This window comes from Poeciliopsis prolifica, unplaced genomic scaffold (assembly GCF_027474105.1).
Source record: "Poeciliopsis prolifica strain line A6 unplaced genomic scaffold, Auburn_PproV2 SCAFFOLD006, whole genome shotgun sequence".
In the NCBI taxonomy this organism is placed as follows: domain Eukaryota; kingdom Metazoa; phylum Chordata; class Actinopteri; order Cyprinodontiformes; family Poeciliidae; genus Poeciliopsis; species Poeciliopsis prolifica.
In genome coordinates this window covers 9,759,051-9,784,258 of record NW_026562381.1, presented here as the reverse complement: position 1 = coordinate 9,784,258, position 25,208 = coordinate 9,759,051, and the positions used below count along the sequence as shown (strand labels likewise).

Sequence of the window (25,208 nt, the reverse complement as noted above, 5' to 3'; positions counted from 1 at the left end):
GAAGATCTCCTGATATAATAATCTTTGTCACTATGCATCCTCTAGGATTGATCTCTCCCCGCCCAAAAAAGATGCTCTATGACAGCCAACACAAGTACAAGACATAAAAACTGACATGATTTTTTTAATGAGAAATACACAAAACTGGAAATGAAAATTGTACAAATTGAAATAAAATAAAAAAAAGCATTATTTTAATTGTATTTTTTTTACATAGACTCTTTAGTCATTAAACATGTTATATCAGGTTCCCTCTTCTGAAACTTCATAATTTTACAACTGAAATCTTGTAGCCGGTTTTGGTTTTTGTTCATCATGATCATTTAATGGTCCTTCCCAGTCTTTGCTTCCTGATTCTTTCAATTAACTAACTTACCAAACAGATCTTTGTTCAAAAAACAAGAATTTACCCCCAACAAGACTATAGATGAGCATGATTAATAGTAGGAACTGGTGCCTTGTCCTGGCTGTGTATCTGAAACGAGAGAAAAACATCAGCTAAATGTTTGAAGTTCAAAACCTATGGAGGAGAATTAGGGTCACCGTGAGTTTTTTAAAATTTATTTATTGTTACAGTTGCTGAAATTACGATACAAAAAATGATGTAATTGTGATACACATTCTGTTTTGCTCTTTCTCTAGACTTCAGCTCATTATTCTGGTTGAGGCGCTGCATGTTGGGCCAATTATTCCCTCTGGTTTTGAATGCTGTGCAGCTGGAAGAATTTTTGCTCCTACTTTCTTTTTTAAAACAACTTTTGGACTATTAAGACACGTAACCACAGAGACAAGGTGTTGTTTTTGCAACTAGGTGCATCCGATTAGCATCTCAAAAGCCCAAATACTTGAACTCTGACCCCACATAGTTAAAAAAAAAATGAAAAAGTGGAAAAAAAGCATCAACAATGGAGTCAAGAAGACTATTTTAAAATAAGATTTAATGAACTCTTATGCTTTTGGGATAAAACCATGCTTTGGAGTGTATTTTACAGCCCCTGATACTCTTATGTACAGGGTTGAAAAACAAGCAAGATGTCAGACGAAGGTTTTGACTTACTTGAGAGTTGTTGCTGCAGCTGCCGAACCAGTGCTGCAGTCTGCTGCTGCTGTTGGGTCTGCTGCATTCCTGGTCGAGGAAACTGCAACAGATGTGCACAAGTTTATCCTACAGGCTGTTTGTTTTGTACGTTTCATACTGCAAGCACAGCCAGGACACAGTGGATAATCAAACACAAAACACTGGAAAAGTTTAAAATGATTCCAAAACTGTCATTGTGTGATCAAACTTATTTTGAATAGTTCAAGAATAATAGTCTACATTTACGGTTTCAATTATTTGTCATAGCTTAAGAACTAAACCTAAAGTTGTTGCTTTTAGGATGCATCAGAGTCAAATAAAATAAGAGTTTCACATAAACAGGAACTACTTTTAATACAATGATTTCACACTCAATCAAAACACCCAAGTGGAAAAAGAGACAAAAAACCCATCAATATTTTTTTTAAATAAATTTTTAAAAAGATTTTATGGTCTGAAAAATCATCAAAACATTAAATAGATAATTCATATTTTTATGAGTGTTTTTGTAGCTTTTTTATAGACAGGTGTATTTATGGTGATCCTGATTTATGAGTTGTCTGGATGATTAATCCTGCTAACATCCCATAAAGGAAAAGCCAAAGAGAAAGTTAAATGAAAAAGCACTTTCAGTTTTAGGATTGCTTATTTGGCAGAATCAGCAAGCGTGGGCTCCATATTATCCAGAGAACGCTTTATGGACCAATTTATTTTATATTTAATCATTTTTAAGGGCATCTTTTGCTTTTTAGGTAATTTATTTAAAGAAATTCAACTTTAGTAAATGGGATACAGGAAATTAAATGTGAAAAACCATGAAATGTCCAATCTTCTCAAGCTTTTTAAAGCCTAGGTAGAAACCCAGACTGTTTTATCCTCTCTCTGGTCTCACCATGGGCTGCTGGGGAGGCAGTGGCTGCATGCCCAGGCCCTGGTTTTGCGTCTGGCCCGGAGGGGGAACAGCCGACACCTGCTGCTGTTGCTGCTGAGGCACCTGCTGCTGTGGAGGAACCTGCTGAGGCTGAACCTGCTGCTGCTGCGGTTGCTGCTGCTGCTGCTGTTGTTGCTGCTGCTGCTGCTGTTGCTGCTGCTGAGCTTGAGCCTGTTGCTTGAAACAAAACAAACCAGAGTAGGACGCATGAGTCAGAAGGACACGCATTTAAACCGGCAGATTAAATATGAATGAGGGTATTGCTTGTATAAAAGCCAAGTCTGTGACATACTCTGAGTGCTTGCTGTCTGAGGAATGAATGCTGTTGTTGCTGCGCTGCTTGCTGCTGCTGTGCTGCTTGTTGCTGCTCTGTCAGCATCTGATTGGGCCGAAGGTTTGTATACATCCCCTGCGCTCCCACAGGACCCAGGCTGTGCATGACAGAACTTTGTTGGATGGGCTGGTGGGGAAATCTGATGATTAGAAGAAGAAAGATGACACAGGCAGTGATGAAGACAAATGTTTTTACTGGAAAACTGGCCACATACAAAGAAAATACGCTTTACTTGCAGATGAAATCATGAAATATGGTGCTATAAAAACCTTAAATTTTACTTTCATATAAAAAAAAGTGGACTACTGAGAAATATTCCAGTCTTTGGTTGAATCGCTTCTGATATGTTTGTGTTTATTATAATAGATTGTTTACTGATTACTTTTGTTTCACTAATGATTCCTGATCAATAAGTGGTGTCCTGACTTTTTTTTTTTAAACTTTTTTTTTAACCCTAACTCTGTTAATTTTATCAAAAAGTACTGATAGCCGCTTTGAAGCAACTACCAATTGTTTGATGTTAGCAGTTATAAGTAGATCGATAAAGATCTTTTTGAAAGTCATCATTGTCAAAATTTGTTTATTGCCTGAAACAACATAACAAAAATGTATATTTTTTTTGTTGTTTGGATATTTTGGTCTTGCTGATATTCTAATAAAGCGGAGTGTTTACCAACCTGGGTGTGTTCTGCATATTGTGTGGATACCCCGGCGCTTGCTGGTGAACGTAACCGCTGGACCTCTGTTGCATCTGTCTCAGTGGCTCCACCACACCTGGGTTGGCTCCTGGATGAGCGCCAGGGAAGTTCTGGGCTACGTAGGAGGAAGGAGCTATACCGCCACCTTGAGAAGGATGCTGCTGCATGCCCATATGCGTTGCATATGTGGTATAGCCCTGACAACATATAAATATAAACCAAATTGTGACTCTGCGTGTGCAGATAATTCCAACAATTGGGAACCAAAAAAGAAAAGCCACCAATCAAACGCACCTGCGATGATTGCATTTGGGGATATGGTTGGTTCGGTGTCATCTGCCTCATCTGTGGTCCTATGGTATTTTGACTTTGCTAATAGAAATGATGAGACGAATTAAAACATGAAAAGTCCAAAAATATGTATCGAGTTTGACAAAACCCAAAATAGGCCTGAGCTGGTTACAGCATCAAGGTATAAAAATGATTCAAACAGAATAAAAAAAAATTGTATTCTGCCATACTGTTCCTGTGGTTTAAGTATTGTTAATAACTATTAAGCTGGTGTGAAATATTTTTGGCTTACTTGTTATAACAGGATTCATTAGTAATACTTAAAATAAAATCTGATTTGTAAAAATATTTCTGGTTTTCTAGTTTCTAGACAGAGCACTTGGGATTTTTTCCATCGTATTAAACATTTATTTTTGTTGATCAAACATGATTCACGTCCCTAACTCACCAGTCGGACCACTAACTGCTGCCGCAGGTTCGGAGGCACGTTGGGTTGAGGCTTGTAAGGAATTGGGTAGAGCTTGTCCATGGGTGGGTAGTTGGGTCGAGTGGTTATCATCTTGGGCATCGGTGTGTTGCGGGTTGGCCTGTATGGGGGCTCCAAACCCGGACCACCTGTAGGAAACAAAGGGCCGGGACGTCAAAGGACGTTGAGTGTGTTGCGGTTTCAGAGGGGGAGGATTGCTGCTGAGAGCCAGAATGGGACGTACGATTGGGATGAAAGTATTCTGTGGGCTGACCTGGAGGCAGGGGCTGATTCTGGGGGAAAACGCCCATGGACGGCTGACCGTAGGGAATCCGATTATACAGGTTGGTCTGCACCGACTCTGTTGGCACGTTGTGGACGTAGGTCATGTTGGGCTGTGTGCGGTTCAAAAACTCCTACCAAAGGAAAATAAAATAGTTATATTTAGAAATCATAGCGTCAAAATCATCTAAAAGTATATTTAAGCTTCATAGATCACTGACTCCTTCCTTGGGTTGATTCTTCTTCTTCTTTGGTTTCTTCTTGCTGGACTCCGAGGCAACAGCAGCTACGCTCTTGTCCGCTTTCACAACTTCCATCATCTTCTTCTCCGGCTCCTGGGAGATGGGCGTCAGAGGCTCCTCCTCCTCCGGTGGAAGGGGCAGCGGCTCCAGGTAGTAGCTGCGTGGCTTGGGCTTCAGGTGGGTGTGATAGAGTAGGAAGCGCTGCTGCTCCTCGAACTTGGCGATCTTGCGGTCCACGCGAACCGTTCCGAACCAGCCCCAGGAGAGCGGCGCCGAGTGCTTCAGACCCTCGAACACGTCCCAGGGAGAAATCTTCTGCTTGGTTGAGACTTGAAGACCCTGAGCCAATCAGAGAACAGCTTCAATAATTACAAAATGTGCTTTTGAGAGATTCAGTTACATGGGTTTAAACAAAGCACGAGGCAGAAAGAATAAAAGGGGAAAAAAAAGAAAGAAAATCGAGAAAGAATAAGTACACTAGTAAGGGATGGAGATAGGATGCAAAGAAGGGAGGATATGAAGAAAGAACAGAAGACAATGAAAGAAGGACAATAAATACAGGGAAAAGGGGGATGGCAGCTAAAACACAAGGAAGAAAGAAACACATGAGCAGTGACAGAAAGAAGAGAGGTAAGACAAGAAAGAGGAAGGAAGATGGGGCAAAGGTAGGACAGGAGGTAGAAATAAGAACTAAAAGAAGGGAGAGGAAGAAAAAAACTCAGAACATAAAAAAGGAAAGAAACAATAACCCAAGAGAAGAAGGATTGGCTTAAGGAAGGGAGGGAAGGAGCACAAAGGTTAGAAAGGAAGAACATGAAGAGAATTTGAGAGGGAATAAAGTCTGAAAAATAAAAATATTTTTCTGATACTCTTCTTTCTATATTCATCCAGACGCAGAAAACAGAGCAGGCCTGAATGCTGTGTTACCTCTTTTTCAAAGCCTGCGATCTTATTGCCCTTGGTGTCGATTAGCGAGCCCTGAGGCTCACAGGTGATGACATCACGGGTTTGCTTCGGCAGCGGCAGCAGCTGGCGAACCTTCTCCAGACTCTCTGACTGCCGGTCTCCGAGCTCTTTCTGCAAGAATAAAAAAAAACAGAAAGACAGAAGGTTAAAAGAGTCACTTACATGGGATAAAATCATATTTTCTAGCCAAGTTCAACCTTCTAAAGTATTTTAGTATTTTTTCAACCTGATTCAGGCTTGTATCTCCACATGGGAGCGAATATGAGAATCTTTAAAACCAAATGCATAGGAGACACAGATGTGTCCGTCTTACCCTGAGCTTCTTAACCAGGTTCATGTATGCCCTCTTGTTCTCCTCCATGCCGCCCTGAGAGATGCTGGACATGTCAGCAGCCAGCGTGCCGTTTATCAGCACGCTCAGCATGTCCAGCACGGTGGTGAAGAGCTCACTGGGACAGAGAGACCAAAGTAAGAGCCAGGCAGCCTGAGAAGTTGCAAAAAATGTGCAGCTAAATAAATCACATGAACTCACTTATTGGACTGCATGTCCACGGTGCCGCTGCTGATGATATCGAGCAGCAGAACCGCCCACTCTGTGGTCTGCTGGGTGCTCCGTTGCACTGTGTCGAACATGCCACCAACCTTACGAAGACAGGAAAACACAGCTTACATGAATGCTGTTCAGAGCAAAACAATCAAAAAGGAGTGTTTTACCTCGGACGTTATCTTTTTGGAAGGCTGTTAACTGTGATCAGTCAGATGATTGGTAAAGAGGTTCTTTCAAATCCTAAAATGTGCATTTTAAATATCTCAAACAATTTAACATCCTTAATTAATGTTTGCTTTTCTGGAAGTCTGTGCTTATGAAAGAAAGAGACATTATGCGCAATTTCACAATGGATCAAAGAGATGACTTTTTAACTTTACCCTTAAGAAGATCAGGTATTTCATTATTGATAAACGCTGGGGAGACCTGGTCTGTCTTTTTTTAGTCCAAAATAATATCCAACTCAAAGTGTTATAAAGAAAACTTGACACAAGGTCATAAGGTTAACACAAGATAAACTGGTCTTTATGTTGGTCTGTTTACTTTTTTCCTCTCTTTCTCTTCCCTGTATGTGTTCTTTTTTTTTGTCTGAGGGTATATTTGTATATATGTGCATGAGTAGGCATATTAATTTGCTTTTGTAAAGTGATTTAAAAAAAGATGCTTACAAGATTCAGCCGTAGCTTAAGTGCCTCGTGCATCATCTGCTTGGCCTTGCAGTCGTCCTGGTACTGGTCTTCCCTCCAGTTAGTGACGATCTGCTGGACCTGGTTGTACAGGGAGGTGAGGAGGCCTTCCCTCTGCTCATCCTGTCCTTTTAAGCAGGTCAGGACCAAAGACAGGAAGGGCTGCTGGCTCAGCAGAGACATGCTGCAAGCGGAGAAACATGGATATCAGTAAATATTATAAACATAAGTGTTCTGAGCTGAAAGACATTAAATCTGCGGCCGACCTTTTCTGTTTCTGCCGGTCTCGCTCTTTGCGTGAGGAAGAGCCGAGGTGTTGACCTTTCTCCAGCTCCTCTCCGGCTGCCTTCAGGACGTGACCCTGAACTGAAGTGGGCAGCTTGGCGATCAACGGGGCGACCAGCCAAACGCCCGACCTCTCTGACGAGCTATTGGAAATAACAAACATGTCAGCTTGACCTGGTGAGCCGGTCAGTCAGTTCTCTGTCAGATGAGAGACAGTGGCTGATTTTCTGATGTTTGCTTGAAGTAGATTTTGTCGTGAACAAGCTGGTTCAAGTGATAAGTAATTAAAAATCATCAAAAATAAGCCAGTGTGAAAAATTCTCAGTGGGTTTTTTAAAAAGGCTGAAAGTTACACAATAATTTCCTGAGGTCAATCTACTTCCTGGTTCAGAACAACAACATACAAAATAAATGCTTGCTGCCAGCAGATAAAGAAAAATTGAAGAAGCAGTTCCCTTCTATACTTACGAGATTTAATGCCTACAATGACAAATGTGGACACAGTTAGATCTTTTAGACCTCAAATTAAGATGTAATCAATTTTGAAACCTTTAAAAAAGACTTGCAATGCTTTTTTTGTCACAATACTTGGAACTAATTTGTTAGAAAACTTTGCAAAAGCAGGTAAAAAAATAAAAATAAATAAATAATACGATCAGCCAACTGACATACCTTAAAATAGGTTTCATCTTGCTTGTAGTGCTGTTGCTATTGGTTGCAGAGCCTCCTTGGACTGCAGCTCCATTTCCTGAGGGGTTACTGGAGTTCATCTCTGCTGATTTCTGGAAAACCTCAATTGTTGCCTTTGCTATGTTCTCCAGGAGAGAGCAAAGCTCCTACATCACAGAAAGGAAAATATTGTTGTATCTTGCAGGTGTTTTTTTCTTTAAATACAGATATAACCCCTGAAGTTGGGTTTACATTGTTTGTGCTCTGCTTGATCATGAGCTGCAGCTCCAGAGACGACTGTCTCATTGTCCATTGGTCCATATTCTGTAAAAGAGACAGAGTTATTATTAGTTTTATTATAGTTCCAACCTAGGCAGTTATGGACTTCAACTGCATGAATTCATACAATTAGCCAGCAGAGGGCAGCAAAACTTCACTTTTGCAATTAAACAAAATTTATTCAAGTAAAAGTATTGAAGTAAAAACAACTAAATAGATTGAAAATGCATATGATTTAGAATTAATATATTTTCTGTACCTGAAGGATGCGTTTGATTCGCTGCCTCTGAGGGTTGTCGCCATCGTCGCTGTCCAGCTGGCGGTGCGGGTAGCAGATGAGCTGCAGGAGTCGCTGGGCTTGAATGTTTACCAGCACCGGGTCCTGGAGGGCACTGCTGTCTTCAGAGAGAGACTTCAGGCAGCGTTCTCCGACCCATTCCTGCAAGAACACGACAAGGAAGGCAGTCGGGAAAGAAGGAAAAACATGAAACAGCCACTTGGGAAACAAAAGAAAAGTTAACAAGTTTCACAGGATTAAATATTTTGTTTTTCCTGCACATTCCATGCAGATTCAACCAATGGCAGCTCATAGTTTCATGTTCTCACCTGCTGGCAGATAGTCTTCAGGACGTACTTTGCGTACACATCCAAGCTGGCCGTTTCTATGGAAACATTGCGCCCGTCGGATATGTCGTCGAGGGCGGCGGGATGCGACAAACCTGAACCTCTCAGCTCTGCATCGCCTGGGGAAACATTAAAAACAAGTAAATCTCTACAGCAGAAGCAGTAACACTGATCAATAATCTACTTCAAATATAACAGAAGATGGTACAAAAAAAGAAATTTCACAATTTCAAGATTTTCATCCAGACTTAAACTTCTTTACAGCAAGTTTTATAAAAATAAACAAATATATGTATTTGAACACATAGCTGGCAGTGAGGTTATGGCATTTCTACAGTGGACAGACGATTAATGGATGGGTGGACGGTCGATACAGTGGATGGGCAAAGAAGGATGCACAAACAAAGGGACGTCTAAACAAGGGGATTAGATGGACAGATGGCTGAATGGACAGGCATATGATGGGTGCACACACAGATGTATGAACTAGATAGTAGTACTGCAGAGATTCCTACCCAGCATGAAAACAGCTTTAAGAACAGCAAAAACCGCTCCAACAACGATGCTGTTCTGCGAAGCAGCGAGAAGGTGACGATCACAAGACGACCGGATACCAACTGAAGATTTGTCTGTAAAGTTCAACAGTCACACCAATCCATCAATAAATAATCGCAGCTGAAAAACAAGAATGTGTTGGTCTTGGAGTTTGAGTTGGGTACCTGACTTGATGCCATCTTGGGGGACAGGGTTACGCTGTGGCGTCTTGAACAAGTGCAGCAGGATCCTGCATGTGAGTCGAGCTCCTGGCTCAGAGTCTTGCTCGCTGCACGCTGGGGTAGAGATGGACTCATTAGAACTGAGTTTCCTTTATAGTATGTGTAGATCAGCTGCACAGTGAACTGACTTAAAAGTGTATCCTGTTAACTTCAAACCTTGCCCTCCAAGAAAACATGTTTTATTCATTGGGGTTGATGTAAAAGCAGCGAGAAGAAAATATTTACAAAAAGTGACAGCGCCTGGCATTTACAAGGTGTAGCAACAATATAACAACAAAACAGCATGGCTGAACGAGGTTCATAGCGAGGTTAGTGGGAAGAAACAAAAAGAATAAACTACAAAAAGACAGAGCCAACAACAAAATACATTTATCATTAGTTTATAGCATTAGAGCAGATAAGAGAAGTGTCTCTGAACAACATTATTCTGTTTGCCTGTCTTGGCAACATGTTGACATGACCACATGTGGTCACATGCTGTTGTTTTTTTCTGGCTGTACTTTCAGTAGCTCTATTATTGTAGTACAGTTGATGGAGGAAGTGCCACAATTTGGACAAATAAGAATGGGTCAGATTTTGACATACATTCATCCATTCAAATTTCGATACATCTTTTTTTTTTTTGGTACTGATTTTGTCGAAGGTATCCTGCCTCTCGCCCAGAACGTAGCTGGAGATAGGCACCAGCACCTCCCGACCCCACTGGGGACAAGGGTGAGCAGAAAATGCATTGATGGATGGAGTTTGTCAAAGGTTGGATTAGTTTGACACCCCTAATCAGCAAAAAACAAACAAACAAACACTTTGATGGTCAGCATGTGTATTTACCTGCATTAAGGAGGGAGGGGATGGCCACACAGCGGACCAGGTCCTCTAAGAGCAAACACTGCCTCGCAATCAGAATAGCCACGAAGGTCGCCAGCGAATCATGGAAGGACAAATCACTAACCTGAGAGAAAAAAGAGCAACAATCAATGGTAACAATGTAACAATCAGGTGACAACTACCTGATGCATCATCATGTAACACACAGTGGCATGAAGAGGTAAGCAGGACTTACGTCAGCATTACAAAGCAAATCGTTGAAGCCGCAGTTGCCGTTGTTCGAGGAGCAGCAAAGAGCTTTGAGAATGCCGAGCCACTCTGCGCTCAGAGAGCGACAATAAGCTGTCAGCTCTGCACACAGGATCCCAATATCATTCACCCTGAAATCACAAAAGCAACGGATGAAAAAAAAAAACACATCCCAGTAAACAAGGATGTGCAGAATATAATCATCACTCACCTCTCTGGGTCTCTGTGGTCCACACAAACCTCCATGAGCACGTTGCACACGAAGCTGTAGCGGTTAGCCGGGCTGTCATTGAGGATTTTGCCCACCATGGAGTGGTTGTTGTTGGCTGAAGGGTTGCTGATTGTCTCCATCATAAATCCAGGATCCCATAGCATGTTGGAGTCCGATGGGTCAATGTTGCAGTAGATGGAGTTTTTCACCTTGGAGCAGAACTCGCTGTGAAAGTACGGCGGGGATGTTCAGAAATGACCCGGCTCGAAAAGAAAATAACTGCTGAAATGATGCTCCACTGCCAAGATAAATACAACTTTTATAGGAAATTGTCTGACTTGCCTGAATATCTCTCCAAATTTGTTCTTGAGGTGACTGCAGGAGGTGTAGAGGTCGTACAAGTAGGCCAGGATGCAGCGCTCTGCAGAGGAACAGTCGGCCGGGTTCACGCCTGACTTCACCACGATCCGCAGCCTAGTCAAAGGTTTGCATAAAGGAATCAACACTGTTTCTTCACCCAAATAAATAAAACACTGTTGTTTGACCAAAGCTTCATGTATACATTCTCAGAAATGTAACTTCAGTAGAATTGAAGAAACTGAATTTAAACAAATATTAAAAAAGATAAATTCTGCATTTTGCCTGGATTTAAATTTCTACACTATCAAAACTTGCTTACTCAAATGTTGCTCTGAAAAATGAAAGCAGTAAAATCTTAATTAAAATAATATTTTGGGTTTGCTTAAGGCTCGAGCCTCTAATTAAAATTAATTACTTGGGTTGGATAAGGTTCAGAGACAATGCCTATGGACTCGGTCCAGGTCGGGTTGGATTTTTTTGGTCTCATTTAAACTTTAGCACAGATTTCTCCTCCAGATTCGAACCAGGAGATCCCAACAGGTGAAACACTCATAGTCAAGTGGAGTTGCTTAATTTTGCAGAGAAAAAGTTGTGTTCATCTGCTTGATTAATGTGTGACGGGATCTGGATTCTCTGATCAAGTTGTTGAACATGAATTAAACAGCAAAAAAATTAAGTGCACCATAATAGTCCATGTCAATCTTATTTAACAAATGATGGATAAAAATAGAATATGATGGAATATTTTTGAAGCTGTCAGTCAAAATGACTGAGAACAAAAATGTCTAGTGCATCCTCTGTTCTAAAGGTAATAGTTTCTACCATCCACCACTTCTGAAGCTAACTAATGAAAATACTTAAACTATTTTCTGCTTATTTTCAGGAGGCCGCTCTTCTATTTCAGCAATGCAGGAAAAATTAATTATCTACACTTGCAAACATTATATAAAATTAATAAGTTATCAGAATGTGTTTGTGCAAAGGAGTAATTATTTATCAGTACCCTGCTGCAACTCTAAACATCCTTTCAGCTTCTTTTAAAAGTTAAATAGCAGCTCTAATCTTCACTAATACGCATGTAAAAATACATTATTTCTACTTTAATGTAAGCAACATTAAAAACCGCAAATAAATCAAAGTCAGTCTTAAAAATAAATGCAAATGTTTGAGACTTATGAGTGACGCACCCATCAAAAACCTGAGCCGTCTGCTCCGGGTTGAGGATGAGACAAGAGTGGTATCTCCTCAGCACAGCTACGATGCAGAGACACAGGCTGGTGGTGTAGCTGCCCACCAGGCTGGACGACTTCAGCAGCAGCTCTGCCTCCACCAGACTTAACTCATTCAGAAGCTGCAAATCCAGAAAAGTTCCTTTTTGTTTGTTTTTGAAACTTTTGTGACTGTAAAAGTTTCAAAAACAAAACAAACAAAAAGGAGCTTTTCTGGATTTCATCAAATTTGCCTTTACAAATATTGTTACCTGAATAGCGAAGTCGATGAGGCCACTGATGTTGAGGGAATACTCCATGAGGTCAAAGATGAATTGAATGTGCTGGACGAGGGGCAAATGATACGACATCCCTAAGGCAAAGCTGGTGATCTGCTCCAAAACGTTTCTGGACACCTGGCACAAAACAGCCAGAAAAAAACATTCATTTAACAACAGAACTATAATTTGATAAAAGAGTTTGATAAGTTAGTAATAAATGTAAAAATATCTTGAGCTTGATTTGTCAAGTATGAAGCTGAATGACTAAAGAAACCGAAAACCTGTCTGCTTGGAAAATACTGTGAAGCTTAAACAAAACAAAACAAAAACCAAAACGCATCAACTTCTTGCACATTCTGCAAAAAAACAAACAGCTAAGCATCCAGAAATATCCAAATATGTGTTTAATATGAAAAGAGCCACAGCTCAGCTGCACCTGGAAGGTTATTAATGAATTTTAAACTCAAAACAGCAAAGAAGCAGCTTTTGGCCACAAGAGACGCTGTGATTCTGGGATCAGTGGCACCTTTACATAAACAGCCAGAGCCTTTTCAAAATTCATGGGCTTGTATCAATCACAGCGTGTTCTCTTTAGCAAGCTGAATGTATAAAACTATTTATACCCCTTTTTCTGGTCACATTTTGTCAGGTTGAAACCACAAAGTTAAATATGCTTTGTGGCTATTTCAATTCAAAATTCTAAAGTATTTCATCTATCCTAAAACGAAATTAAATCTCGTTGTAGCTCATATCATCCAAGAGTCGGCGTGGTTTGTGATACTGTGAGCAACAAATCTGAAGAGGCCTCTGATTGAAAACGCAGACACCCCTAAATAAAATGTTTGGTCACCAGTTTCCTTCAAAATTCATTTAATTAGCAAACTCCTGCTCTGTGAACTCCAACATGTATCTTCATTCAACCTCCCTGACTGCAACAATTTGCTGTCAATATCCATAAAACATAGGTCATACAAAACAGTTTACACATCCAGAATTAGTTTGGTAGTTTTCATAGTATTTCTATTTCAAATTTTTAATAGCATGTTGTGACAGACTCTGTTTTTCTCTACCTGGGAGGTGACCTGATGCTGGTCAAAGTGGGAGAGGTGCTGAAATTTGGAAAAAATATCTTCAGCAGTCGGAAAGGCTTCAGGCTTACTTCTCTTCCTCTTTTGTCCTTCCTCCCCACCTGTACTCACAGTAAAAAAAAGGACAAGATGAGCTAAAAGAGGCTTATTTTCAGGCCACAAAACCCACAAGAAAGAAACCCACTGAAATACAGATCACAAAAAAGTTGCACTTTTTTTAGTGTTTTTTATATAAAAAACACTAACATCTTAACTCTTAAAATAAATTGCCTTTAAAATGGTCTCTTGTACCTAAGATGATGTGGCCAAGAATGAAAATTGTTTGGGTGGGATGAAGACAGAAAGACACAATCCCTCTTTCTCTGATGATAAACAATAGACCAGAAAACTGCCAATGGAGCAATATTGTGGCAAACTAGCTTGAATTTTTGCACAGTTTACAAACATTAAAGTAAAACACGCGTTTTCCTCAGGATGTGTTATTTGGACAATTTCTCTAAAAAACAAATTAATCTGCAAAACAAAATAATCCATACTGTTAAAGGAGAGTCAAGACGAAGTTTTAATGTTCTCATTAAATCTGATCCTCAAAAAGTAAATCAAATATTGCCAAAACATATTCATAAAAGAAGAAGTACAAGCTGTAAAAACACAAATGAAGTGGAAACCGACAAATGCGTCAAACGCAAACAGACCCGGGTTTCACCATTACCTGTTTCTGCTGTGCTTTTGCGATTGAGCACCTTCAAGATGTCTTTGGTAATTTTCTTGATGGTGTGTCGCGCCTCATCTCTCAGTTTGCCCACACCGTAGAGGACGACTAAACGCTGGTTGCATTCATGACTGGCACTTTCCTCCTACAGACAAAAACAAAACAAAGATCCAACCGCAATGGATGCATTAGTAACTCAGCAGCAGCACATTAAATTGTCTTCCAACAAAAGCAGAGCTGGCAGGGTGCAGGGGATAACTTTACAAATGTCTTGCATTTATATTGTTTTAAAAATAAGAGCATTTTTTCTGCTTCGAAATGCACTTCAAAAGAGTAACTAAATCCAGATCAACTCCTTTTTGAGTTAAACTGAATAAATAGGTTCTTAGTGTTGCTGTCTTTTTGGAAAAACCTTTTGAATTCTGAAATATCTGTCTCAGTCCTGCACTCTTTGGGTTAAACTGTGGTTACTGCAGTCAGTTTTTCCTGTTGGTCACAACGATACAACTTGGTCGATTTCTACGTCACAACCTCGCTTTCAGATATTAACCAAGCAACTGGTGCTTCACATGTTATTGTAAAAGTCTCCAATAACAAAGAAAAACAACGCTGGTTACTTTTTCAAAAAATTTAACAAGAGTCTGAAAAGTCACACAATATAGTAATAAAGTTGCTAAGTTGACTACAATGCTTTCCCTCATCCTGACCACATCCCTGCTTTAACAGAGTCCTCAGACACGGCCACGCCCCTCCATGTTTATTGGCTCCACCCACTGATGGAAACATTCATAATTTGTCTGGTTATGCTTTCACATTGGGTTTTTTACACTTTAACAAAAACACAATTTATACCAAGTATGCATCAAAGAGAGTTGATATGTTTCTTAATCACAGCTTTCTAGAATGATTGTGAAGTTTAACATTAGCAAAGATTTTACCTGCTTATTCTGATGTTTTACTTTGTAGATGATCTAAAGAAAGAAGATGAATCATGTTGCTCTTTTTCCATCTTCTATTATTCTATATTTCCTTCTTAGGCATTGTAGGAAGCTCACTTTTCTGCTTAATATCTTAAATTTTTACAACTACACTAGTATAAAAATTAAAGTTGATACATATTTGTAATGAAATGCCTAACATTAAGTTAAGGAATCTTGTTCCTTTTTTTTATATTTTTTTAAAGAACAGACAGCAAGTGTCCTCACCTGTGGAATGGGGAAGTGGGTGGCGTACTGAATGTGGCGCGGTTGCTCGTACAGCTGAGGGAAGGCGGGGTCCATGCCTTTGTCCTTGCAGCTGCTCTTACTGTCCTGCTCCTGCGGAGGCTTCTCAGGGGACGGACTCCCTTTGGACTCGCAATGCATCGGAGGGGAGAACATCTACAGGAGACAAGAACCTAAAATTACCCAACTCAATCTCATCCAACGAGGTTTGCTGATTATGGTGAAATACACATCATTTACCTCATCAAAGTTTGCACTGGAGTTGTGATCCGTCTCCATGGACTCAGACAGACCCGTATCCTGTGGGACAAAGACAGTCTGGATAAATTAGCACCTTCCGGACACAACAGATGCCTGTAACTCACCTCCATCTTGACACTGCTACCAGCATCTCGCTCTTTGCGCTCTGAATCATCGGAGGGCTCGTCGCTGGGGGAGCGGGGACGCGGCAGGTGGGAGTCAGACGCCAGGTCGCCACGGGAAATCAGCGTGCACATGTAGATGTTGTGGGAGAAGACATCGTGTCGGATGAGCTCACAGAACAGAAGGACCAGGTTGGAAAACTCCACTCGCTCGCTCTCGTTCCCCGGCTCCGCTGCAAACGGAGAGAAGAGCATTTGAATAATTTAATATTGACTCTCTCCTGCTGAAACATTACGAATAAATACTCTGGCGATTATAAAATCCTTAAACAGGCAAAAGGATATTGCGTTTCTTCAAATCTTATGCAAGAATCAAATGTGATGTAATATAGACTAAAAGCAGTCGGAAGCAAACTGAACGGGAATAAAAAGAGACTCACTAAGCGTGGGGGCCTGCGTGTCGAGGAACTGCAGCAGCACGTCCTGAAAGACGGGGAGGGTCGCAGCTGAGAGCGAGCCGGACGACACAGAACCTTTCTCGTCCACCACCTCCGATTCCCCACACCTCTGCAAAACAACACAACAACATGATTTTAGAGTCAAAAACAGAATAAAACATCCCTGTGCTCACATTCCCTGCATAAGCTCACAATTATCTTAAAATCATTGGAAGTCTAAATCCATTTTAGACTTAATGACCTTGTATATATCTCTCAAAAAAACTAAAAAATCCAAGCCAATTAGAAGAAATTATTCATTTAAATCTCCCTTTTTCCTAAACTAATTTTAATCTGAGAACCAACATATTTTCTTATCTAATTTGGGAAGATTTCAACTTAAGAGTTATGCTGATTTAATTCCTTATACGTTTAGATTCAAATCCCCAGTAAAGCATTTTTCACCACTCTAACCGATCTTTTCAGTGACGTTTCTAAATTCAACCTAAACAAACCCATATGTGTACTGCCAGCAGGAGATATGGGTCATAATATTTTGCCAATGACAAAAGAGAAATCTTATTTACATTCTTATTTTGTTTCTAGTTTGTTTTAGTGAAGAAGGAAGTTGTGCTCAGTTTCTTCTTTTTTGTGTCGTTTCCTTCTGTCGTTCTTGGTGCAGCGCCATCAATAGGGTTTGCTTCACTTGACACAGTGCAGTGTGAAAGTGAACCACACCAGCTGAATATGTAACAAATGTTGCAATTTTGGACTCCAATTGAACAGTCTGTCACATTAGATTAATAAAAGCTTTTCTTGCAGAATAGCTCTGTATTTATTTGATGTTTATATTTAGCTTTGTGGAGGCCGCTGTGCCTCATACCTCTGCCTCTATCTCAGCCTGCCTCTTCTCCAGCAGCTTGGCGACCACCATGGCTCTGTGTCTGCCTGAGCGCTTACAGCACACCGCCCATTCACATAGCAAGGTCACCACGGCGTCGTCATCAGGCGACATCTGGACACAATCCGGAGTTAAAAGCAAGAACAGATAAGAATATTTTCACTTAGTTACTCCATCAGAGGATCTAGCCGGAAAACTCATTTAATCGCTTTTTAGTTCATTCAGAAATAATGAAGTGAGTTTTAAAACTGGCCATATATTTCCCATTAGTCTAAACCCCTCTGAAGAGATTTCTAGTTTTATTACGTGCATAATGAGAAGTTCATGAAGGGAATCTGTTCGTACCTCGTGGCCATCTTTACTCTGGCCGGAACCAAATATCCTGTTGTACAGTGAATCCAGAGAGTTGTTAAAGTCTGATTTCTCAAAGCTGTGGTTATCCAAAACCTCCAGGGTGTGGAGAACTCTACCAATAGTAAAACCTGAAAAAAAAAACAATAAAAAAATTGTCTGACATCAGCCTGTTCTCACAAGTCCAGAGATAAAACAGGTCTGCGAGGATAAAGGAGTGCATCCAACATACCTGCTGTTGTCTCCTGACATTTATCAAACGACCATCTGAACTCCACAGCCTGGCCGCGCTCCTTTACTTGCTCCTCGATTTCTCGCAGCTTTGCTCGAACCTGCAAAGTGGACGCAGATTAAAACATGCCAGAGACGAACAGGCATACAGAACATTTCTTTCTACGAGAATTGTTGAGAGTGAAAGGTTGTCATATTTTTCTCAAATGCTGCATTATTCCTGTTTCTCTTGTGCTCCATCAATCCATTGTAAAAAAAAAAAAAAGTGTTAACTAGACTACTAGTGGAAGTACCTGTTGTGTGAAGGCAGTGTTTCCTCCTGGCATTGGCAGGCTGGAGGGGGCGATAGGCAGCAGGTCCAGCGGTGATCCAGTCTTATTTCTGCTGTCTGTTAAAGAATAATGCCACACCAAAGCACTGGGGCAGCACAGAACGATGCTCTGAAGGGACAAACAGAAGTGGAAAGAAAATGTAGTTCCAAACAAACACACAAATGTAAAATCTGACATAATATCGCAGTGAAATAGCAGGTGAAGTGAGATGAAGCACCTGCAACATGCAGCTGAGACCAAAAACCAGCGGCCGGTGCTGTGGGCAAACGTAGAAATCTGTGAACGGCGTCTGGGCCTGGTTTCCTCCTGCCGGCTGGGAGGTCGGGGTGGTAGGCAGAGCGTTGCCTTGCTGCGTGAGGATGCCGTGTGCCGCGTGACCCCCTGCGCCGGTGCCCAGGCTGCCGTCGCTTAGCAACAGGTTGAGGCGACGTGTGCAGAAGTAAGCCAATCTTCGTGATAAATAAGCAGACTGCACAAATTCTCCTGAGTACTGAGGCGCATAGGAGAGATTTGCAGCATTAGCCATGGCCACTCAGTGTCCATTAACACAAATAAGCTTTCAAATAAACACAAAATAATTTTGCTAAAGTTACTTGTAAGTTAGCTTTGTCTTATACTATAAATCAAAGTATGTTCGTGTACAAGGATGACCAAGTCACGGTCCAGGCTTAAATACAATTGAGAAACTCCAGCAAGGCTCTCCAACAATCAGACAAAACTTAAAAATAATGAGGCAGAAACCCAGACAAGAGACTGAAACTGCAACCAATACGTATGCTAAACATGTTTAGCATTATTTGGAATCCTTGAATCTAAGTTTGAATTCAAAATTATGCAATACTTGGATTTGATTCATTACAAAATTACCAATTAAATGCACTCAAATATAAAAAACGTTTTAAAAATCTGAACAGGTTTAAGGGGCACTGTGTGCCTCCTACATGTGTGGATGCGACTGCAGGTGTTTTTACCTGTAGTAAGAGCGGCAGCAGAAGTCTGAGAAGCTCGTCTTCACCTGGACGAACTTTCTCGAAACACTCCAGCACCCAGGTCAGGAACTCATGTCTGTCCAACATGCCATCCTGGACACAAAAACAAAATACATCAGCATTTTCTGCCAGGTCATAAGCGTAAATGAAGTTAAAAAAAAATTGTTGACGTTAGCATAATCATTACAAATAATTTAGTTCATTTATTAATCTATAATAATGCTAAAAAAATAGCTCAGAGTGTTTCAGCTCACCTGAAACATAAACATGGCAAGCTTCTCGTTGTATTCCCACTGCTTCATGGCGGTTTCCACGTCCGCAGGCATGGCTGGAACGGGGGAGCTGCAGCCCTGACTGGGACACTGGCGGTAAAACTCCGCGATCTTCTGAAGCTGCTCCAACAGATATTTAGTGATGATCTGGTTCCACTCTACAAACACAAGGACAAGAACATTTTATTCAAAGACACACGCTTTAGATCAAATGTCATAAAATCAACTGAAAGGTAAAACAAAAAAGAAGAAAAAAAATCTAAACATTATTTTATCTCTTACCAATACAAGGATCAATAACATGCCTCTTCCTGACTTTATTATCTGTTATAGCTGCATGATATGCACATGTCATCTTTATCATCCAAGCTGAACGCATGACAGGGACAGAGTACTTTGCCAGATATCCAAAAACTTCCTCCTTTTTGCTAAAGATTGGTACCTGGAACAGAGAAATTATATGTGCATTAGCAACAGAGAAAATAATAAACATTCATCATTACAAAACAGAAATCCTGAATCCATAAATGACTTTGCTTGCTTTCAAAAGATTGTGTTATCATTTTTCTATGCAACCGATTGGTTTTACCAGAAAAATCATAGAACATTTTATTTGTATTCTTCATTGTTAAAGCTTAATGTATTGCACTATAAACAAACAAAGAAACATGTTTGCACAGCTCAAGTGAAGCAAAGACGAGAGAAAGAAAACAATGCATGTTAGCAAAAACTAAACATTTACTGGCTATTTGTGAGAACACATAATGAAGAAAAGACATCACAAAGTAATAAAAAAAATAACAATAAAAGCTGTTGCCTTCGACAAACAATGACAGTTATTGTGTTTTGAGAACATACAACAAAACGGGCCAAAGACTTGCCTTGTAAACAAAATCGAATAAAAACAAAGCATTACTTAGATTTCTGTTTTTGTAAAATAAAATAAAAATTAAGGTAAATAAACCTCAGTTAAAGGCATTTTTTCTTGAATCACATCCATTCCAATTAAAGGAAACCATTTGTCAGAGTAGCAATAAAAGATTTTCTTCTAATAGAAATGTATGCATTTGGATGCAGCTGTTCAGTATAAAACTGTGACTGCTGTAATAAATTGTGAATGAGTTGCGAACCATTGTAATATGACTTTATTTACAATCTATTACATATTTTCTATTTTTGGAAAGTCGGTTGTGCTTCACCAGGACTAATTCAGCATCCAATTCAATATTCCTGGAAAAGAAACACTGGAAATGTTTCTATTCAGTAATTTTAATGCTTATAGAATAAAAGGAAAAAGGAGGATTTTTAAAAATACGATCGCATATCAATGTAGCAAATGGGCCAAAAACATAAAATTTTAAATTTACTCTGTAAAGCAGGTCAAATTATGCAGCCACGAGACTGCTCTGTCAGACTTCATTAGCTTTTCTTTTCCATCTCATCCTGCTCTGTCAAACTATTTTATCTATATTTAGACTCGGGTTTAATTGGCTTAAAAGTAGAATCGCTTGGGAGCATTCTGGGTTGTTCAGTTTAGATAAATGTCATGCACAAAGGACAAAAAAGGAAGATGCTTAACTTTGCTACAAATACTTCTTATAAGACAGAAACCGCCAATAAATTAAGCTAGAAGAGAAGATGTTCTTCAGCTTCTAACCTTCTTAGCCAGCTGTGTGAGTGGTTTAGTTCCAGCTAAATCTGTGAACCAGTTGTTGATGGAGCTCTGTGACCTCGCTGTGACGAGCCAGAAATTGTCCTTCTGATTGACCTGTGGTTTACGTTTCCCTGTATCTGCAAACGTGTTGCAGCGCAGCTTCTCTGCGATGATGCTGCTGAAGTTTGAGCTGATCTGTAGAGCAGCGAAGAAATGACACAATTAACGTCAAATCATTAAATCACTCAGGTGTATTATTTTGGCTGAAATGATTCATAATCACCTTTGAGGGGTTAAAGTTGACATTTTTGGCGCTGCCATGTTCGTCTCCAGACACAGCAGGCTGGTTGTTAAAGCCTTGCTTTACATTCAAAGCAGTCAACTCATCCTGAAACACAGAAACAGGTTCACATGTAAATAAACAGAAAATGTAAAAACATGTGTAAATTTGTGTCAACTGCACAAAAATCCAAACATTAGAATGGAATGCCCACTTTTAAAAGATTTTAATTTGTACTAGACATAAATAAAGTCAAGAAATAACATTAAATTAGTATTCTGGCTTTGTAAGCTACCCGATGGACTACTAAATGACACTATGTTAGTCTTGGACCGTGTTGAGAAAAAAGAAACATGGCTCACTCTTAACTCAAAATTTCTAAAACAAATCCATGCACACACAAAGCCACGTAAATGAGTCTCCAGATTAAAGAGAATCAGTCCTTCACGAGCTGTTGCACCTGACTGAATAACAGGAAACAGGCACAAGACATCTGTCAGGTGAAACAGAAAGGATTACGAATGTTCTCTAAAAAGGTAAACTGGAGTAATTATTGTTTGCTGGACTATAAATTGTACGAGTAATTATTGCGGTAAATGATAAAACGTTATTTTGAGACCATTTCCAAATGTTATTAAAATGTTAAGAATTGGAAGATATTTTAAATATCCCAAAAAAACCCCATAAAGAATAAATAAAACAGAAACAAAAAAAACTCTTCTAACCAAAACCATTAATAAAACGGGTTATAATGTCCCTGTAAACAAAGTTCCCTTTCCAAAAATACTAAACACAGAAATACTGTTTCTGAGTTTTGAGCTCATTTTAATTCATCATGCAATCAATTACCTAAAAATAATTCATTATAAACTCCAAAACCAGAGCTCAAACTAGCCCTTCAGAGTGGTTGTGGTTAACACGGAAATTTGATTAAAATTGAAAAACGCAGAACAGTTTTGTGGGCTGGCAGGTCAGATCACCAGACAGACAGACGGATGATTAGGGCAGAAGAAAGGACAGTTAAATCACATGGAGAAGAAGGTCACAGTGACCTGAATAAGTGAATTTTCCATTAATAGAAACAAGATTTTAACACAAAGATGGGTTCAGACTGAAATGTTCCATCTTCTCATTTTGTTAGTCTTAATGGTGAAAAAAGGAAAGGGACATTTTTCCAAAAATCTGATCCACAGGAAACAATTAAATGGATTATTGTCTGATTCAAGTAAATGTCCAGAATAAATGGCACTACATTGACAGTAAATGCACAGACACTGAAATTTCAAGATCCTTTTCTTATTTTTGGTGACAAAAAAAAACTAAACAGTATGCTTACTGTGTGCCACATTTTTGCCTGTGAGCTGCTGGTAACTATAATTTCCTGAGGGAGTCTTCCCAACGGATCAATAAAGTCAAGTCTAAGTCTAAGTCTAAGTCTAAGTCTCTCTTTGAGAAAAGCAGTCCAGCTTAAGGATGTGACCTGCCAACAGTACAAAAGCTCTCCAAACCAAAACATTGGATTACTTATATTATTTGCAAAATTAGGCAAGGTGCAAACTCCTCTAACTATGATTTATTGTGATAATTCTAGTTCATAGTTGCAGAGCTTTTCCTCCACTTGGTTAGAAAAATTATAGATATCATTTGTTGAAGTCATTGTTTGATTCAGTTTCCCTTTATTGCAACTTTAAAGGGATATTAAAGGTTGCAATGTGTGGATTACATTCAACCATAAGCTCAAAAACTAAAATACAGATAAAACCTGAACTGGATGTCTTTATATACACAATATTTAATTTATGAAACTTGATTTTGCTTGTATAAACACAAGAAGCACACTCCCTATAGTGTTTTAACAAGTAAGCACATCGAAGACAGAGAGATGCCTAAAAACTGAAACAAGCACTTAAATGCTTTTGTTTTATGGTTTCATTTATTAAGGAATTCTCTATTCATGATAACCTTTCTTTATGTAAAAAGTAGTTGGTCCATTTATTAAAATATAATAACATTTATTAAAATATAATATTACAAATACAAATGTATTTGTTCAACTTTCCAGTTTATGAGGGTGAACCAGGCTGTGTGTCTGCAAAAAACCACCGCTGCTCAAGAAGAATTATTGGGAGGCTTTAAACTCCAAACAATAAGGTGATGTGTTTTGCCAAAACCACAAATCAATAATAACAAACACTAGAAAGTCAGTAAATTGTTAAGTAGAGATCCATAAACTCAGTCTACATGCACATATGGATTCTTGTAGTGACGGCATCTACAACGAGGAACACCTCCGGTATGTCAGTATGCAGCAGGATGCCACATATCTCAAATCTGTTGTGAGAGAGTCATCTCTTCTGTTGAGATAGCAGCATCAGAGCCAGGGATTTAAAAAGGCTCAGCAACCCGATAAAGAAAGCCGGTTCTGTTATGTGGACGACTGTGCGACCTCTGGAGATTATAATTCAAAGAAGGATTTGTCATAAAATCATGTAAATTATAGAGTATTCTCTACATGAGACTGTTATACAACAACAAAGTGTCTTTAATCAGAGGCTTCTTCAAAGTTGCTGCAATACGGGCAGCTACAGGAGATCCTTTCTTCACACAGCCAACAGCATTGACAACAACTCTATGAAGAACCTTAAATAGTATAAGTTAAAACCAGAGATTAATTCTAACTAGTTGAATACTCATGAGTAACTTTATGGGGGAAAAAATACTCTAATGAATATTTTACTAAACCATACTTTTTACTTTTACTTGAGAAATATTGTCACAAAGTATCACTTAAGTAAAATTTCTGGACACTCCACCCATTGGTAAGTAAAGCAAAATTATTCAAAATAAACATACACTAGAGTCAGACACACACCTACAATGTACATTAATTTGAGAGCTACTGTTTGTTTCAATCTTTTATGTTCTAAAAACGTAAGATCATAAAACCTTTTATGTTCTAAATCTAGAACATAAATTTATACAGAACCTTTTGCACTATTTGCAGGCTAAGAAGTTATACTAAACAGTGTACTGTCACTGAAAAATGGGTTCCAACATGCCCACAACACCTACGATGAAGTATGAATTTAGTAGGTTTATATTTTAAAATATTGATTTAGAAAAAAATTCCTTCTGTCCGAATCAGTTATTCTGTAATTACATGATTTGTTTTCATCTTGACATTTAAAATACCACAATCTGTAAATAACTTTATGTTTTTGTCGCTCTAATGCCATCATTAAGTATTAAGTCAGATTTCTGATCAGTTAGTACTTGTTTACTTCAGAGTAATATATTTAATTTTTTTTTTTTTTTACTATCATATGATATATGTTGAATTAGTGTTACTCTTAATTTGGGTGCAATTTCTGTATACTCTGTTGCTACATTTCCAATTCCCTTTGGGATTAGTGAAGTATTTTGGAGTTGAATTGTATCAGCTTAATGTCAGATTAATACACGATACTCAGCGTCCCAGAGAATCAATTAAACTCGACCACTTATTTTAAACATGCTCTGAATATTTTAAAAGGATTAGATTAGCAAGTTCAGCTAACGTCATTGTGTAGCAACCAGTTAAATAACCCAAACAAACAAGTCAGGCAGAATTTAAATATCCGACGTTTTTTGTTTTGTTCCACGAAACAGAAGAGATGTAGCAGATTATACGCATATCTGTTAGCTGAGGAGCTAGCCCAGCTGGACTGGTCGTGACAGCAGCGGGTTGTTTTTCCAAAGTTAAGCCGGACAGAGCTGGTTAACAAGCTGCCAACCAGGAGCTGCTGCAGCTCATTGTTACTGCGAGGCCCGAAGCGTCTGCAGGGCTGCTAAACAGGCTAGCAGCTGCTAGCTAGCTCCGCTGCTCTATTAGGGCATTTTATTCCACTAAAACATTGACCCTGGGCTTCTATATTCCACAAAGCAGCGGTCTTTACCTCTTTTTGTTTTGGATCCTGGGGATAGACGTCTGGAGGGCCGAGGCGGGGCCGCTTTAAAGGCCGGTGTTCGTAACTTAAGATCCCGAAAGCAGCCATCATCCAGCGGCATCACAGCCAGGGCTTTCCACCTCCCCAGCAGCAGCAGCAGCA

At 39.5% G+C, this 25,208-nt stretch overlaps 1 protein-coding gene across 1 annotated transcript; it reads right to left on the bottom strand.

Moving 5' to 3' along the window:
* Positions 1–104: 104 nt before the first annotated feature.
* Positions 105–25,208, bottom strand: LOC129360335 (mediator of RNA polymerase II transcription subunit 12-like). Its single transcript, XM_055030503.1, has 43 exons — positions 25,056–25,208; positions 21,124–21,228; positions 20,844–21,035; positions 19,469–19,628; positions 19,169–19,344; positions 18,897–19,007; positions 18,143–18,415; positions 17,887–18,033; positions 17,595–17,694; positions 17,357–17,493; positions 16,994–17,125; positions 16,114–16,240; positions 15,677–15,906; positions 15,552–15,611; positions 15,294–15,467; positions 14,089–14,233; positions 13,359–13,477; positions 12,280–12,423; positions 11,987–12,150; positions 10,782–10,913; positions 10,440–10,664; positions 10,215–10,359; positions 9,983–10,103; positions 9,098–9,208; positions 8,894–9,007; positions 8,361–8,497; positions 8,014–8,193; positions 7,728–7,799; positions 7,479–7,642; positions 6,788–6,949; positions 6,504–6,705; positions 5,821–5,930; positions 5,602–5,737; positions 5,250–5,399; positions 4,302–4,661; positions 4,043–4,214; positions 3,781–3,947; positions 3,336–3,413; positions 3,021–3,238; positions 2,302–2,482; positions 1,971–2,186; positions 1,058–1,139; positions 105–475 (listed from the first exon to the last, which is right to left on the bottom strand). The coding sequence occupies exons 1-43, from the start codon at positions 25,155–25,157 to the stop codon at positions 438–440; spliced, it is 6,471 nt and encodes a 2,156-aa protein (XP_054886478.1). The 5' UTR covers positions 25,158–25,208; the 3' UTR covers positions 105–437.